Here is a 15,832-nt window from a genome sequence, read left to right on the forward strand (position 1 = left end):
TCTTGTGTCTGTGGCAAATACCTATGGGTTGGCCTAAGTTACGAAGGTCAAACGATACCTCTTTGCCACAAAGCAGATTACACAGTGAATCCTTTGTATCAAATGACTGACATTCCTTATAACGCCCAAGTGCTTAATACTGACGAAATCTCCTTTCAAATTAATACTTCCTATTACATTACAGCTCTTAATCAAGCTTCCTGCCCCAAAGATGGCGGAGCGGTTCGAGAAAGTCACAGTAAATGCTCGTGTAGACCTTAATCTAAAACTTCGGCTTCTTATCGAAATTATGCATCTTAATCTCTGCTTAATAGTTAGAAATATCCCGTTCAAGAGTATGGTACTGCAATTGTTATTACGGCGACAGCGATTAATCCATCTATCCGCGACTTTGCAGAATAATGGCTCGAAAAATTTAATCGGCTAAAAAATCCAATTGCCCGAAAAATCGAGTCGCTCGAAAGACTATTAAATGCGGCGACCATTGATCTAACCACAGTAGTCAATACGGAGCTCGCCTACTGCTAAGCGAAACCGTCCTTGTGTTTGGTGATACGCGGTGTCGTCCGCTACCAAAAAATCAACAGAACCCTACCTCGGTATGTGTAGCTCATTAACACTTGTAGAGGAGCGATAAAATTGTTTAGGTTGTCAATCAGCACAGTGAGGAAGCTCTATACTGTGAGGTGAGCTTACCGAATTAATGTTTGACCGTGTGAGACTTTGGCACAGGGTGAGCTTACCGAATTAATGCAGACTGTTTAAAATGGTTTCAGTTGTCAACACACAACAGCTCCGCGTCTACGATGACTCCGCCGGCGACTGCGTTCGCAGCTGGTACAGAAAGGATACGATAATTTTACTTATTTTTTTATATTTTACAAAGCATTTACTATATGAACTCGATTTTCTTGTTGGATCCATCCCACCCGAAACTCGTTTTTCTTGTTGGATCCATCCCGCCCGATAGTTGTTTAAGGTTCAACATTGAATCCATCCCACCCCATAGTTGTATAACTTGCATCCATCCCACCCAATAGTTGTGTAAGGTTCAAATAGTTGTGTAAGGTTCAACTTGGATCAAGGTTTAACTTGGATCCATCCCACCCGTATTTGATAATATCCATCCCTATCCCACCCCATCCATCCCTATCCCACCCCATAGTTGTTTAAGGTTCAACTTGGATCCATCCCACCCATAGTTCATAATATCCATCCCACCCCCAATTTGTTTAAGGTTCAACTGAGCCATCCCGTGCTGCGGGGCAGCTCCGGATCTACTCGATGCGTTTCTGCCCATTTGCCTCGCGTTCACTCCTCGTTCTCCTCGCGAAAGAAATTCCGTAAGTCACTAATGTATATCTCACTAATGTATATTCAGTATAAATCACTAATGACTGGATAATAATGTATATTCAGTATAAATCACTAATGACTGGATAACGTAATGTGTGGGTAACATAAATCACTAACGTATGGATAACATCATAACAGCCACGAGGTGGTTAATATCAATCTGGCATCAAAACCGGAGTGGTATCTTGGCAAGTCACCATCAGGAAAGGTCCCTCTTCTTGAAAACGACGGAGTTCTCCTACCGGAGTCCATGGTTATTTCAGAGTAAGTCACTTATGTTATTTCAGAGCAAGTCAGTAAGTCCATCATATCCGTACAATCATATTATCACTCGGTGATATCATCATTCATTTTGTTGTATTAACCTATCATTATTATATAATCAGTACATCATTAATCATCAGTATATCATTATTTCAGGTACTTGGATGAGACATGCAGTGGTCGCAAGCTCCTTCCTCAAGACCCGTACAAAAAAGCTCTAGACAAAGTAAGACATTTCTATTTTGTAAAAAAAAAAAATAAATAAAAAAGGAATAGTATAGTACTCACACGATAATCATCCAAATAACAATTCATCCTCTGCTAATCTTTCGCAGGTCTTTCTCGAGTCGTTTGTTTTCTCCCCCATTTTCAAGGTGTATTTTAATAAAGAGCAGTATGCTGAAGGATTTGACGCATTCTGGTCGAATGCAGCAGTCGTCGAAGACGAACTTAAGAAAAGGGGCATGAAATTTCTTGGAGGTTCGTAGCATTTTATCGAAATGTTGTGTTTATCGAAATGGCATGAAATTTCTTGGAGGTTCGTACCATTTTATCGAAATGTTGTGTTTATCGAAATGTTGTGTTTATCGAAATGTTGTGTTTATCGAAATGTTGTGTTTATCGAAATGTTGTGTTTATCGAAATGTTGTGTTTATCGAAATGTTGTGTTTATCGAAATGTTGTGTTTATCGAAATGTTGTGTTTATCGAAATGTGTTCTACACAGGATAAGTAAACCCCAGCCCATTTCGCTACTATAAATGTGGTCCTCCCATTTCGCTACTATAAATGCGGTCTTCCATAGAATGCAATTGTCACGGATGTGCTAGTAGTCGCCGAGCAATGCATTTCACCCACACAGAAACACAGCTTATCGTGCATTCACATTTGCTGTCTCAATTCCTGACGTTCAGTGGGTTTTAGTATTCACAGCAAATACGTCGCGGGTATTTTTAGATGCCAAAAAGTTTCACAAAAAAGTTTATGCAGTTTTTTTTTTGGCGTATGCTAAGGAATTATCTCATTCATTATCCGATTGCACTAAATAAAGATTTTTTTGTGTTGCACAGGTAATGATAAGCCAGGATTTACAGATCTCATGATCTGGCCGTTCTTCCAGATCGCAATTGGACTGACTACCCTCTACGCAGATCTGAAAATTCCTAGGTAAATTCTAGTTTCTACTACTGTTTGTTTTCTAGATTAGAAGTTGAGAAACTCTTACTACCATGTTTTCTGTTTTCTAGATTAGAAGTTGAGAAACTCTTTACACAAACGCAGATCTGAAAATTCCTAGGTAAATTCTAGTTTCTACTACTATTGTTTCTTTTCTAGATTAGAAGTATTTGTGTTCTAGATTCGAAGTTGAGAAACTCTTTACACAAACAAAGAAGTGTAAAGAGTTTCTTAGAACTAGATCTATGAAATTCCGTGTTCTTACAGGGAAAAGTATCTCTCTAAGAACTAGACCTAACAAATTCCGTGTTCTTACAGGGAAAAGTATCCTCTCATTGCATCCTGGATAGATTCAATGTCGTCTACCCCCGAAGTGATGAAACTCGTGAACCAGGATCATCTCGCTGAGTACATGAGACTGAAAATTGCGGGAAACGCCAATTACGATCTTGGTCTTTAACACTGCTACACTACCAAGAAACATACACTCGGATACGTCTTATCTTCGTCTACTTTCGTGCATTCTAACTACTTTCTTACATATGCGTATAATCAAGAAAAAAGAATAAAACTTTCGACTCTATATCGTAATCTATTCTAGATTGAAACTCGAAATGAATTTCGATATATTTATTTGGTATTGTGAACGACTGTCATAACAGACAGCAATCGCTGATCATATTATAGATAAGAGATCACAATCTTTCAACAAATATTTTCTATTGTGATTACGAATTCATTGTTTCGATATATTTGATCTATTTGATCACAAATTTATCGTTGACGTATTTGGCACTGTGATCTCACCCACAAGGAGCCACAGGAAGTAGTCACAGGTTTCGCCTCTTTTACGAACTGCCATTATCGTCTCTGTACTTATGCACTCCGTGTAAATCTTCTTATGTAGTTTTTCTTATCACTCTAAATCAATTAAATGCTATGTATTTTCTATGTATGCTATATATAATGCTAATTCACAATCAAAGCATGTGATTGATGTAGACCTACAATTACATATATAAATTCTGAATAATGCTAGGTTAGGTTATTTGCTATAAATAATGCTAATTTAAACAAAGCCTGTGATTGATGTAGACCTACAATTACATTACTAGACCTACAATTACATTACTTAAACAAAGCCTGTGACTGATGTAGACCTACAATTACATATAACCTACAACTACATATACAAATTCTGTACAGTATCTCGCTCTTTTAAGCGCACGTATTAATATAAAAGCTACCGCCATGCATCTCTGCCTCGATAATGGTGCCATGATCCTCAGTCGTGGAGCACAATCGCTTGATGAACGTTTCTGGTAGTCCACAGTCCTTGAGTGCTTCAACGGCAAATGCCTCTGGAGCCCCAGATCCTGAACCATGACCATCTCGATCCCCATTGTTTGAACCGGCCTGATCGTTTAGGTCGTCCTTAGCCTCGCTACCACTGTTATTGCAGCCAGGAACACTGATAGCTGTCTTCATGCTATTATCCACCTGGTTGATTGTCCTGCTGAAAGCGGTGGAACCCGGCGTCGGAGTAGCCAACATTGTAAAGCGCTCCTGTGTTTCAGCAAGCAACGTACTTATAGCATCGACTACGTGCGGCATAATCGGTCCTATCATCTCAATGGCATGTAGCCGTTGATCCTGCTGATTTCGGAACCAAGTCTGACGAACTTTAAGCGAGCGGAGAGCTGCACCATGAAATGCAACTGGTGCCAGCAGCGTTGGCGGTATACCAGCTTGTGAGCCAACAGAAATCGACAAATCGGTGTTGAGCAAATGATTAAAGAGTGCTTGAGAATCCTCCCCTATTACCACCACACAGGACCCTGGACCTGACTCTGTATCAGAGGCTGAATTGTTACGATGTTTATCTGCAACAAAGTCTTCTTGAGTTAAGCCGATACTCTCGAAGAAGTCATCATCTTCTGAGGTTCCATTCACTTCTGTAGCTGAAATAACACTTCGTAACGGCATCTGAAAGTCGATACCCTTCTCTTTCAATGTATTTCGGAATCCTTTGCTTGTTGGCGATATTAGGGCATGAATATCACTCAGGCCGCTGGTTCCCGTTGCGCGAAACAATGCTGTAAACTCTGGTCCACAAAGGTAGAAGAAAGCACACTGTCTCGCACGTAGTAACTGATAGAGGCTCTTAAAACTTTGTCGGAAATCTAGCTGGAGAACTTCATGGAACCGGCTGTCAACTAGCTGTGTGCCTTCAAATCGTTTTTGACCTTGCCGTGGAAAAAGGGACACCCATGGTAATGACGGATGCTGCCAGAAAAGGCAATTCTGATGAAACCGTGTCTGAGCTGATGTATCATTTTGCTGGTCGACTAAAGCGCGCACGGACCGAGTTATGCCACTCGCCTCTTCAGTCGTCTTTAAAATTCCACTCCATGGCAGCTGCTTTGGCGAAGTAAAACGCACCTTCGTCTTCAAACACCAGTCAATAGGCATATGTCGTAAAGGTTTTGCTACGGGCGCTGGCGGTAGCTCTACTGGCAATGCGGCTAATTTAGGATCAACAACGGGCAAGCTAAATGTGATTTGGATTAGATTTCCAGCGTTTTGCTCTTTTTTTAGTTTAGGCTGGACTGTGTCATCGGCTTCGTCGCCTTCTCTCGAACGTTTGACAGCCCGGCGAAACGGGTTGACCGGTGCAGACCTGGTAGACAAACCATTTGCTGAACAAATATCCTGACTTTTTCTGACTTCAAGCTCATTCTTTTTTGGCAGTACCTTGGTGGCACGTATTTTTCGTCGAATCGAAACAGTCTTTGGTTTCATAAAGTCTACTGGATCATTAACAGCCATGACTGTTACGTAAAAATAGTAGTGCGCACCACTTCATCAAATTGCGATAACGACGATTTGGCTCATTCGAAATTACATATATTGCTTAAATCGATTACACAATTACACGACGATGTGCTGTAGTGAAACGAGGTTTATCTATTCTCAAAAAGGATCAGTAATAGTTAGAGCTTTCACAGAGACAAAACGACAAAAATTCACAAAACTAACGATGAATTTACTGGCAATAGTTACGCCACCTAACCGCCACAACGCGAAACAAATATTGTCCGCCAATATGGCGCCCTGTCTCTGCTGAGCCGAAGACAGACGGGCTTGACGATTCACAATACTGCGATCAACTGGAGTAGTCAACCGGTGCATTGGTAGACACAGCGTGAGACAGAAAGACGGTAACGAATAAAATTTTGGCGAGATAAATAAAAATTTACTAAAAATGTGCTTAGTACTTACGTGGTGTTATTATAACCGTTTTTTGTTTTACTTGGTCAAGCCGTTTTTGCTTTTTTTTCTCACATTTTTTTTCCTCGCATCGAGATCAAAACACAGCGCACGTTGATGTACAAACACCCTAATGCAAATAAAGGTTATTTGCATGTGACCTATATTGAAAAGAAAAAAGTATTTGTCTTTATAAAGACTGGATAAAGAAAGGAAAGAAATTACAAGACAACACAGCGACTCTCCCCGAAACGCATCAACGTTTTTCGATGAAAATCAGAGGCAGAATCACCTGTTCGGGTTACTTGCCACTGTAATATCGTTCGAGGGCATAAAGTTGATTTAACCGATAAATTGTTGAATTATCTTTCACCATACCATTGATTACATTAAACTCTCTTGGTAAGCACGATTTCTAGAGATTAAAGACTTTTAGCCTTTTGCTCACCGCTCACCTAGGTTATTGTTTAGCACTTTGTGCATAATCCATACCGTCGGCTAATATCGACAACTTTTTGCCGCTAGGTAACTAAGTATGCTTCAGAGTATTTTATTAACGAAATATTTAATGTGAATATTTGTGTTTTTCTTGTGTGAAATATGTGTTTTTTCTGCACTTGATTATTTGGTTAAAATTTGTTTTGTACGATTGTAATACAAGTATTTTCCAAAGCAAGTACTGAACACATCTATGTTCGATTAAACCGAGGTGTTAATTAGTGTGTAGACAAAGTGCAACGGCCTTTTATTGTTCCATTAAGGTTACCATGGTAGATGTAATGATTCCTCTTGGATATCGAGGTGTGAATAGTTCTGCTGCTTTTGTTGTATGCCCCCGCACGGAAAATTCAGCAGAGATCAATGCACATTGTCGTCTGCTCCTGTGTAAATTCGTAAATAGTAGCCCTCTCTTGTGAGTTTTTAACATTTAACAACACAGACACCACAGCAGGAGTCTTTCTACCTATTTTAGGTGTCTTTCCGAAATTTAGTAACATTATTGTGTTGCGTGCACAACAAAATATTCAAACATTGGTGGAATTCAGTTGAAGAGACTAAGCCAGTGTTCATCGAACGGACTTGACCAGGACAGAGCAGGTCAGCTCACTCAACTAGACGACTTTGTATTTCTCTAAATAAAAATAATGGCCAGATAATATAGAAATGTGCATAAAACGTCAAAGCATAAAAACGATAACTTTGAGAAAAAAAAACATTAAAAAGTAGTAGTAGGTATATCACTACACGACATGCGAAATATGGTAAAGTCGATATTGGTGCATCCCGTAAATTGCGATTATAACAGGTTGTTTATTTGATGATTCAAAAATTCAATTAAGGAGTGTTTAGACATAATTTTTTGCATTTTTTAATATTTATGAATAAAATCAACTGTATCCTCTGGAATTCAGTCGGTTACAGCTAGAATCTTTGTTCTTCCACATACACCACCTATTTTTCATCATCAGGACAACTATCAATAAAAGGGATTAATATAGAAAAAATAGGAGACGGTCTGTAAGCCCTTCATAACTCCTGAATGCCGGATGTATCTTGTGCAGGTTCAAGTGAAAAAAAATTTTAACGGAGCATAATTTTAGTATTTTTTTTGCATCTAGTGATTTTAGCATCTAACTGAATAAGCAAATAGTCTGCGTTATGTGAGACGACATAGCAAATTTTCAACATTTTTTAAGTGAATTTTAAAATTCTTGAAATCACATTTAAAAACAAAATTTGAATATATTAAGTGAAATGAAGAAGGGAAGTGAAGTAAGTTTTAGTGCAAGCAGCAAAAGATTTGTTGAGGTAAATCTTTTAGTTATCAAATATATAGTATCAATAATGACAGCGCGTGTTGGGTATCGTTACGCTACTGCGTACTGTGTAGAAACGCTACCTTTCACGCTAACCTGAGTGGGAACTTTTTCAGCGATGCTGCACTGCGAAGATCGAAACACCGTGAGCAAAGTTTGGAGCGGCCAAATACCCGTTTGCTTTAGGTTGGCTGCACAGGACTGCAGCTCTATAGAAGCGCCAGATCCATTTTTTATAATGTTGCCAAGAATATCGTATCTTCCCTTCATATGGGAGAAGGTTGGTGTTGACAATCTTGTGCATACTATTTTAGTGGTTTACTCGTCCATTAACCTTTTTGTTTCTTTGATTTTCGATGGTAACAGATATAATAGATGGGCAAATGATGTCTTCACAGAATGCGACAAAAAGTTGTCAGATTCAATCATATTAGGTGACGCCCGAAAGCACTATGGTAATTACTAATTGAAAGCATCGTTTCTTTGGCGATGTACATAGCACATGCGAACTATAAAAAATCGTAGAAAGAAAACTATGAAATAGGAACTGTGGAAATTTTAGCCTTGTACGCTCTACCATTCATCTGGAACATACTATGTTACCGGTGCAATATCTTCAGCTAGACATCGAATTAAGCAGTCTGAATTTGCGCTGTACCGCATACCCACTATATACCTTGAAATATTTTTTTCATGCTAAGTTGCCAGTGGAAGATGTTTACAATTGACGATTGTTCTTATATGTATTTAAAACTAATGTTTCGTACTACGAACGTTGGTTCGTTTGTCTTTTCTCTGACCAGGTGCAACGTTACTTTTCACCGTTCGTCGCAGAAGAACATCGTTCATCGCAATTATGGCTCGAGACGCCCATTAATACCACTTCGGTTCTGAGTGGTTCTGTGATGCTTCGATGGCACCTGCCAATAGGGCTGTTATATGACTTACATGGAGGTGGGAAACTGCCATGGACAATTATTATTCATTTCCGTGATTTCCCTGATAAAGAACTCATAGCCTGTGAAACGAAACAGGTACGCTGATTGGCTTTGCATTTTGTTCTGATGAATCATAAGCGCATAAATACGCTTTATCGGCTGACTATATAACAGCAAGTATTATGATTCCATCAATAAGTGTTAAGGTGTTATGGTCTTGTCGATTTGCGCTCTCAGGTGGCGGAAGCACAGTTCATGAACAGTGTCAAAGAGGCGGATTTTCTGAAGACCCGCAAGAAAATTATGACAGCCATGACTCAAAGTGAACGAAGACAAATGACGGCTGCATTATACGCCCTACAGGTATAAATTTAAGCACGAGTTCGATTTATTCTTCATCGGAAAAAATTGGATCTCGTTAATCCAACCAACTGCTAACACCATAGGTCATATATTAATCACATTACTATTAGAATCTGCTTCAGTATTTTCATTTTGCATTGATGCAATAATGTTTCTTTTGTCTGCTGGCTTTAAGCGTTGTCTCTATTTGTTCACAGGCGGAATCTTTTTGGGCAGTTAATCGAAAGTTGATGTTCACCAGCGAAACCTGGAAGCACATCCCTCTGCGGATATTCTTATTACAAGTAAGTATTTAGGATAAATAATGACCACGTTACTCGTAAGCATCATTATCACAAACATGTTGGTTGTCTGTTGCGTCGAAAATTGGTTGATATCAGGTGAAATGCCTGACCGACTGAACCATATTTTCTTATGGATAGATCTGGTACTTCAGATTAGCTGGTATATATTACCTAGAAAGTAAGTTGGTATGGTAAGCCTAAATACGTGTGGATTTACTTTATCATGAATACATCTTTATTGTGACAAAGGTGGACTTCACAAACGTGCATGAAAACAATATTGTCGTATAACGTTGTAATGTATGCAACGTATTAAAAATTCAAAATGCGATTGGAAATAGGAAACGTTTCAAAGAAAAATACTTAACTGTATGTCGTCGGGAAAATTCATTATCACAGTCATAGCAGTCTTATGGTTATGCTATTTATCTAGAATAAAAATCATAATTTTCACAAGAATAGGTCACAGTAAGCGGGAAAGTCGTGGCTTTTAGTCCATTTCGAAGTTCCTGACGTTCAGCATATTTTACATAAAAAGAAAGTAACGTTTTCACTAGTTTCTTTTAAAAAAAAAAGCTAAAGCGACCCGATGCTGAAGTTTGTCTTATTGGTTTCAGTCTTCGCCTGGCACAGAAGTCTCAACGACCGCTCCACCCGTTGTCTATCAGATACAAAAACTCGTCCCGATGAGTGGATCAAGCGACGGTTTGCCAGATAATAGCAAGCAGCCAATTACCCTTCGACACGTTCTTCGTTTGTGGTTTACGAGGCCTCAAAATCAGGGTAAGCCGACAGTGACACCAGAGCTACATGATTTGTCGAAAAAAGAGGACTGCAATCAATGTTTAGCCGCAGAAGATGGAACGCAAACCCCTGACACCGAAAGTTCTCCTGGTACGACAGAGCGTAGGGTTATAGCAGGCGGAGATGGAACAGAAACTGTAAAAAATGATTCTCGTAGCACACACAAGGGAAAGCCGCAAGAGTCAACGGAAAATAATGGCAAACTTCCTGCATCGTCCTATGAGTGGGGAGAGGATATGGAGGTGATTCTGCATGGTATTCCCGTTCCACTAGATGCACCACTTCAATGGCTGGCAATAAACATGAGTTATGCCGATAATTTTTTATACGTAGTTGTTCGCCAGCGAAAAAAAACGGCAATCGTTTAAATAACTTCCACCGATGTATAAAGAGAGTCTATTGAGAAAACAATGACAATGAATGTTACTGGCTCTACACAGCGTGAACTCATTCAGAAAAGAACCATTAATCATGCAACTGATTCCAATTCTAAAAAAAACAAGTGTATCGGTATGTTTATGGTCTAGGGTAAGTGTCATACGAATAAACAATGAAGACAAAGGACGGACACGATTAACATAAAAATCAGTTTTAATACAGTCATGATAGTAAAAATAAGCTTGACTTGAATGTTGCAACTGAGTCCATATCTGATGTAATTTACGTGTAGGAACCTATGAGCCAAAACGTTTTTTTTGCATTAATGTTTAATGCTAATTGTAATATGCTGGAATTATTTGTTGCCTAAGAATAGAAATACAATTGAATAAAGCAAAGAATAGAGGAGACTGCCATATAACAAGCAAATATAGGCAAAGGTCGATACTTATCGATCTTGAAAAAATGACCCTTTGACAAGTTGTGGCTGCCTATATTTTATCTTTTCAAAGGTTTATTTACTACTGTTTAATTCTAAGAATAATTGTGTTGCTTCAGCAATCAACAAACATGACTATCATACGTAACGAGATCAATCATTTTAGCCTTTTTACTGATCGCCTATAAATAACTACTCAAAGGCCGCAAAAGCATTTCGCTTGTCTTACAAACAACTTTCCTACCGATTTCTTTGATTACGGTATGCGAAAGCCAGCTACTGATATGATATCCGAAATGATTATGTAGCAATAATCACCTAGATTGTGTGACACAATTGTTTCACACATGAGATCATTAAAGTAATGGCTAAGGCGCAGTAAATTTGACTTTTGATTTGTTTAAATGTGGGGCCTGGCATCGCGACCGTTACAAAAATAAAAATCAAATTTGGAAACTTCGCCATTCCGCGATTATGCATGAGGTCATTGCAATCATTAATGGGTACGACGTTGTAGATAGAGTCAAAAATCTTGTATGTAACATCGTACACGATGGACCTGAATACCAACGGTTAAATATGTCTAAAAGTTTCTTTCACGGTGTTAAGTAGCTAGCACTAGTCATACCGATTTTAACTTAACAATAACTATTTGGTTCAAAGATCCTTAACAGATGAGAGTATGACAGAGGTCGTTAATATCCTGCACATACGGAAATAGGTGCCATCGCACAATAACAGTCCATGGAAGTAGTTGTTTTATTATTTTTTTTTATTTGTTATATATTTATTATATAAGATATTTCCGAAGAAAAAACGTTGTACGTAAGTTGAGTACCGAGTAGCTATCAAGAATTTTATCTACTCGTTATTGATACGGCTTGCATCCGTCTAGCTAAACAGCTTTTTTTGTTAAACATTCGACAGCCTTTCCCATTTCATTAATTTATATGAAATCTGAAGTAAACTCGGAACATCAATAAGATGTCTTGTTCGGAGTCGTCAAGAAAACACTCTTCAGTGTTGGCCAATAGCATAAACCTGTCGAATTCACGTCTTCAGCAACGTTTGATCTGTGTTCAAAGTGATGCCTAGTACGTAAGGTTTCATTTTATAGTAGGTTATATCAACGAAGATATTACTATCATTATTCCTGTGCTCATCGCCTAGACAAACGTCATTGGGTCTTATTTATCACGGTAGTGGTAACTGTGAAGAATCATGCAAACGAATGCTTTTACGTCCATGAAAACAAAAGACGTGCCTCGAGTGGTCGTATTGGCGTCACACTTGAAATCGCATAACTCCTCGTGACACGCGCAGTTGTATTATCGATCAAAACCTCGAATAAAAAAATGTCTGGAAGAGAAGCAAATTCCAAATGATAAATACCCAGCTGTGTATACCTGTCCTTGGGCGATTTTTCACTGAAACATTTACTTGATCGATCAGTATGTTCGAGGTTGTGCTTTGCGAGAGCTGTCTGTATTTGTGGGGTGTGGGCGCGTTACGGAACGCTTGTGGGTTCTAGAAGAGTACTTCAAGTACGTTACAAGCAACAGGAGCATAGGAAATAACGCTGAATTTTTTCTGATTGTTAGCTGTACATATTTACATATAAAGTATATGGTATTGTTAAATGAATCTAATCGAATTTTATAGACATAACGTTACAGGAGACGAACGCGATCCAAATAAATAATTTCTTATGCGTCACACATACAGATGTCAGTTGGTTTGTATTCTGTCTAATATTTTAGGTATATTTGCCGTGAACTCGACTCTGCAACTGGAGCAGCAAATGGCATTTCCACTGAGTGTCGAATCGTGTATAATTTTAATGCATTTATAATTATTTTGTACAGAGCTTTAGAAGGACTAAATCAACAAGGCTTAGTCAAGAATAATGAACGACTAAATTCCGTATGAACAGATCAAAACGGTCCATAGACAATAGACATTGCGTCAGCTGAAAAACGATATCTGGTAAAAATGTCGATTTAGAAATCAATTAATGATGGTGAAATACGCTATCTTTGATTGCTCATGGTATGCAATTTATGAGGCATCATGCACGGAAGCCTAATCAGTAGAATAATACGACGAAGTGCTTCGAGTTCAAATACAAGCTGAGCGATCGCCATATTTGGCAAAGGCTTTCTAAAGTCGACTTCGTTTGTACAAATATATTTATATATATCCGCTCCCGTTTTTTGAAACAGGTGAAATGTAAAAAGAATAAGCTTTGGCTAATGAATAAGTATACCTAATTATTATTGTTAAATGATCCGTTGATTATTATTTTTGTGCATGGAAACCTTATTTAGCCTTATATATTCAATACATTCGCGATACTTCTGCAGGTAAGCACTCATCCCCTCCGCAACTATTTGCACACACACAATGTAATAGACAGTGGTATGACTACACATACAGTAATGAACTACACTTAACTTACTATGTAAACATAAGTTGCTGAAATGTCTAAGCATCAACTAAGACTAAACGGCTTTATAAAGTTCACGCATTTACCGAAGTTCCGTCCACACAGTTTTATTTAGCTTGCAGGTTTGCACAAAAAGTTAATATCTAATTTATAAAGTTTCAAGTAAATAACAATTTTATTGACTCTACTGTAAATAGGCACGGTAAGCGCTGCGCTAATCGCATTTTGTACTTTCATTTATTCAATCGCGTACTTTTTAACAATTGCTACGGATAACTGTCACAGGCAGTAAACGTGCGTCCGTTAAACCTTAATGTCTATGACACATTTCATAGTAAGAAAAGCTAACCGAGCATATGAGAATGAGTTACCTAAATACAGACATTGGTGCGTTAGAGAGAATTGACATTATACGCGAACTAAGATCGAATCAATTTGTTGGTGTTTATTTATTGCGGGAAAGTGTTGATATTCCAACATTACTGTCCGAGTTCGTCATTGTTATTAATATTCACTGACTATCATACTGAAACTGTAAGCACGGAAATCGAACTGGAAATTGATGGTCGTCGTCTTTTCGTACAGTACAGAGAAAATGTGCTTAATCACAGAGAAACTTTGGGTTGCGATGGGTCTGAAAGTATGCCACCCAGTCTTAGGAAATAAAACATTTGTTGGATTTTATTGGTTGGATTCACTAATCGTACTATTCGCTACAGTAGGACAAACAGTTGCGTTTTTTTTTTTTATTGAGTCTTATAAGAGCTTCCGTAGAGCACTTTTATAACGCCAAATTAAGTAAAGTGTTGTCGCCAAAACTATCCAGGTTTACCTTTTTCTTCACAATCGATATTAACGAATGTTTCGTGCGTTTTTATGCCAACTGGAGCGATTTCAATAGATTGCGTAAAATGTATCCGCACTGCGCATAAGTATCCCTTAATTTGTAATATAGGATGATAACTACTGCTATTGTCCATACGAGTTAGCAGATTTGGACAGAAATCAGAGCAACATCGAGGTGATCTTGGTTTGAATATAGACGTAATCACATTTTGATCTTCCACCAAAAATACAATATAGAAAACAAATGTTAATAAAATATATGATAGTAGCTTCTTTCCCCCTTGATAAGATAGATAGTATTGTACCGCGTAGCCCCTTGAAACAAAGGTATCGAAGTTTGTAGTAGAGGCAATAGCCGAGAGTCACCTACCTACACGAAACACCTTTTTGCTATCGACAAATCACTTTTCCTGTATATTGCTACGCGTTTATTTGTTTTCAACGTTTTGGCTTTGCCTACTAATGCAACGAATGGGGAGCTCCCCTCGTGTTCCTCCTTTTCCCTCGCTTCTCTACTGTCCGTCATTCAACAAGGTTATTGTTTATTTAAACTCATATAGTCGACATCATATCGCATAAATGAAAACTGCCCCACAAAATAGTCCCTTAATTAGCTGATCTCTAATTATGAATGGCAGCGGCGATGATAGAGGATAATTTGGCAGCAAAAACAGCGACGTAGTTTTGCATTTGTTCTTCATTATCTATGGTCTCTATCATTTTTTAATACGCTTGTGCATAGCTACTCTCGTTGCAATTCAGAAGACCATAATTATTACTTCTATTATCGCATCATTACAAATGTAGATAATAGTGAATTTAATAAGGTGTGAGCAAATAAAGGCGCCAAGCAAATGCCATAGTTGATTTATTAAGCGCGTGCAGTAACGAATCGAAAATAGGTAGCATATAAAACAAGTAGCATATGATGAGTGTACACGTACGAATGCTGATCACAAACTAGATTACGAAAACAGTGTCTAAACTGTCGTATGAAGCTGCAAAGTGACTCTGAAAAGTCAGGTGCCTTCAAAATTATGAATAAGTAAGTATCTACCGAAATAAGGCTTCGACACATTTATTACATGCTATAAGGACATTGCCCTTATGTTAGACCTTATTGTTTCGGTTAGGTAAATCGATTAATGTAAATAACTGTATGACATTGTCAACAAACTGTCTTCGTCTCCGTGCTTCAATTGGTAGTTCGGTATCATCGTCAGGCATTTTATCAAACGGCTGGCTTCGGCCACGAAACAAACCATGTCTATACCCGAGGGCGGACTGAAATCGCAGCATGTCCCAAAGCATTAGCCTGTCACGGGGACGAGCAGTTCCGTTTCGTATGTCATTAACGACGTACGCCAATGTAACAACTATATTTAGAATCTTGTTTTTCTCTCGAATAGGATGCGACGTATATTTTCTATCAACCTACTGAACCGATAAATA

General features: G+C 38.4%; 3 protein-coding genes across 6 annotated transcripts; 2 read left to right on the forward strand and 1 right to left on the reverse strand.

Moving 5' to 3' along the window:
• Positions 1–443: 443 nt before the first annotated feature.
• On the forward strand, positions 444–3,414 carry LOC111247779 (pyrimidodiazepine synthase-like). 3 transcript variants are annotated; one of them, XM_022799119.2, is made up of 8 exons: positions 444–599; positions 777–837; positions 1,238–1,343; positions 1,495–1,620; positions 1,777–1,846; positions 1,956–2,100; positions 2,690–2,786; positions 3,114–3,414. In XM_022799119.2, exons 2-8 carry the CDS (start codon positions 807–809, stop codon positions 3,253–3,255), a joined length of 717 nt encoding a protein of 238 aa, XP_022654854.1. In that variant the 5' UTR covers positions 444–599; positions 777–806; the 3' UTR covers positions 3,256–3,414. The 3 variants fall into 3 exon arrangements, with proteins under 3 accessions (XP_022654854.1, XP_022654855.1, XP_086839037.1); XM_022799120.2 differs by having other exon boundaries at positions 534–686; XM_086982911.1 differs by having other exon boundaries at positions 541–686; positions 757–837.
• hd (humpty dumpty) lies at positions 3,411–5,883 on the reverse strand. Its single transcript, XM_022799118.2, has one exon. It carries the CDS (start codon positions 5,622–5,624, stop codon positions 4,014–4,016), a length of 1,611 nt encoding a protein of 536 aa, XP_022654853.1. The 5' UTR covers positions 5,625–5,883; the 3' UTR covers positions 3,411–4,013.
• Positions 5,884–5,913: 30 nt separating this feature from the next.
• Positions 5,914–12,819, forward strand: Atg5 (autophagy protein 5). 2 transcript variants are annotated; one of them, XM_086982910.1, is made up of 6 exons: positions 5,914–6,016; positions 7,999–8,162; positions 8,686–8,916; positions 9,058–9,183; positions 9,381–9,467; positions 10,085–12,819. In XM_086982910.1, the coding sequence occupies exons 2-6, from the start codon at positions 8,001–8,003 to the stop codon at positions 10,637–10,639; spliced, it is 1,161 nt and encodes a 386-aa protein (XP_086839036.1). In that variant the 5' UTR covers positions 5,914–6,016; positions 7,999–8,000; the 3' UTR covers positions 10,640–12,819. The 2 variants fall into 2 exon arrangements, with proteins under 2 accessions (XP_086839036.1, XP_022655162.1); XM_022799427.2 differs by lacking the exon at positions 5,914–6,016 and adding an exon at positions 6,956–7,163.
• Positions 12,820–15,832: the final 3,013 nt, after the last annotated feature.

Source organism: Varroa destructor, unplaced genomic scaffold, assembly GCF_002443255.2.
Source record: "Varroa destructor unplaced genomic scaffold, Vdes_3.0 BEIS01000003.1, whole genome shotgun sequence".
In the NCBI taxonomy this organism is placed as follows: domain Eukaryota; kingdom Metazoa; phylum Arthropoda; class Arachnida; order Mesostigmata; family Varroidae; genus Varroa; species Varroa destructor.

What these genes read in the sequence shown, in the direction of transcription:
- LOC111247779 (XM_022799119.2), top strand. Translation starts at nt 807, where the DNA reads ATGACTCCGCCGGCGACTGCGTTCGCAGCTG. An exon ending in GGCGACTGCGTTCGCAGCTG is followed by an intron (nt 838 to 1,237) that starts GTACAGAAAGGA and finishes AATTTGTTTAAG; the next exon opens with GTTCAACTGAGCCATCCCGT. An exon ending in GAGTCCATGGTTATTTCAGA is followed by an intron (nt 1,621 to 1,776) that starts GTAAGTCACTTA and finishes TCATTATTTCAG; the next exon opens with GTACTTGGATGAGACATGCA.
- hd (XM_022799118.2), bottom strand. Translation starts at nt 5,624, where the DNA reads ATGGCTGTTAATGATCCAGTAGACTTTATGAAACCAAAGACTGTTTCG.
- Atg5 (XM_086982910.1), top strand. Translation starts at nt 8,001, where the DNA reads ATGCTGCACTGCGAAGATCGAAACACCGTGAGCAAAGTTTGGAGCGGC. An exon ending in TTCCCTTCATATGGGAGAAG is followed by an intron (nt 8,163 to 8,685) that starts GTTGGTGTTGAC and finishes TTCTCTGACCAG; the next exon opens with GTGCAACGTTACTTTTCACC. An exon ending in TAGCCTGTGAAACGAAACAG is followed by an intron (nt 8,917 to 9,057) that starts GTACGCTGATTG and finishes TTGCGCTCTCAG; the next exon opens with GTGGCGGAAGCACAGTTCAT.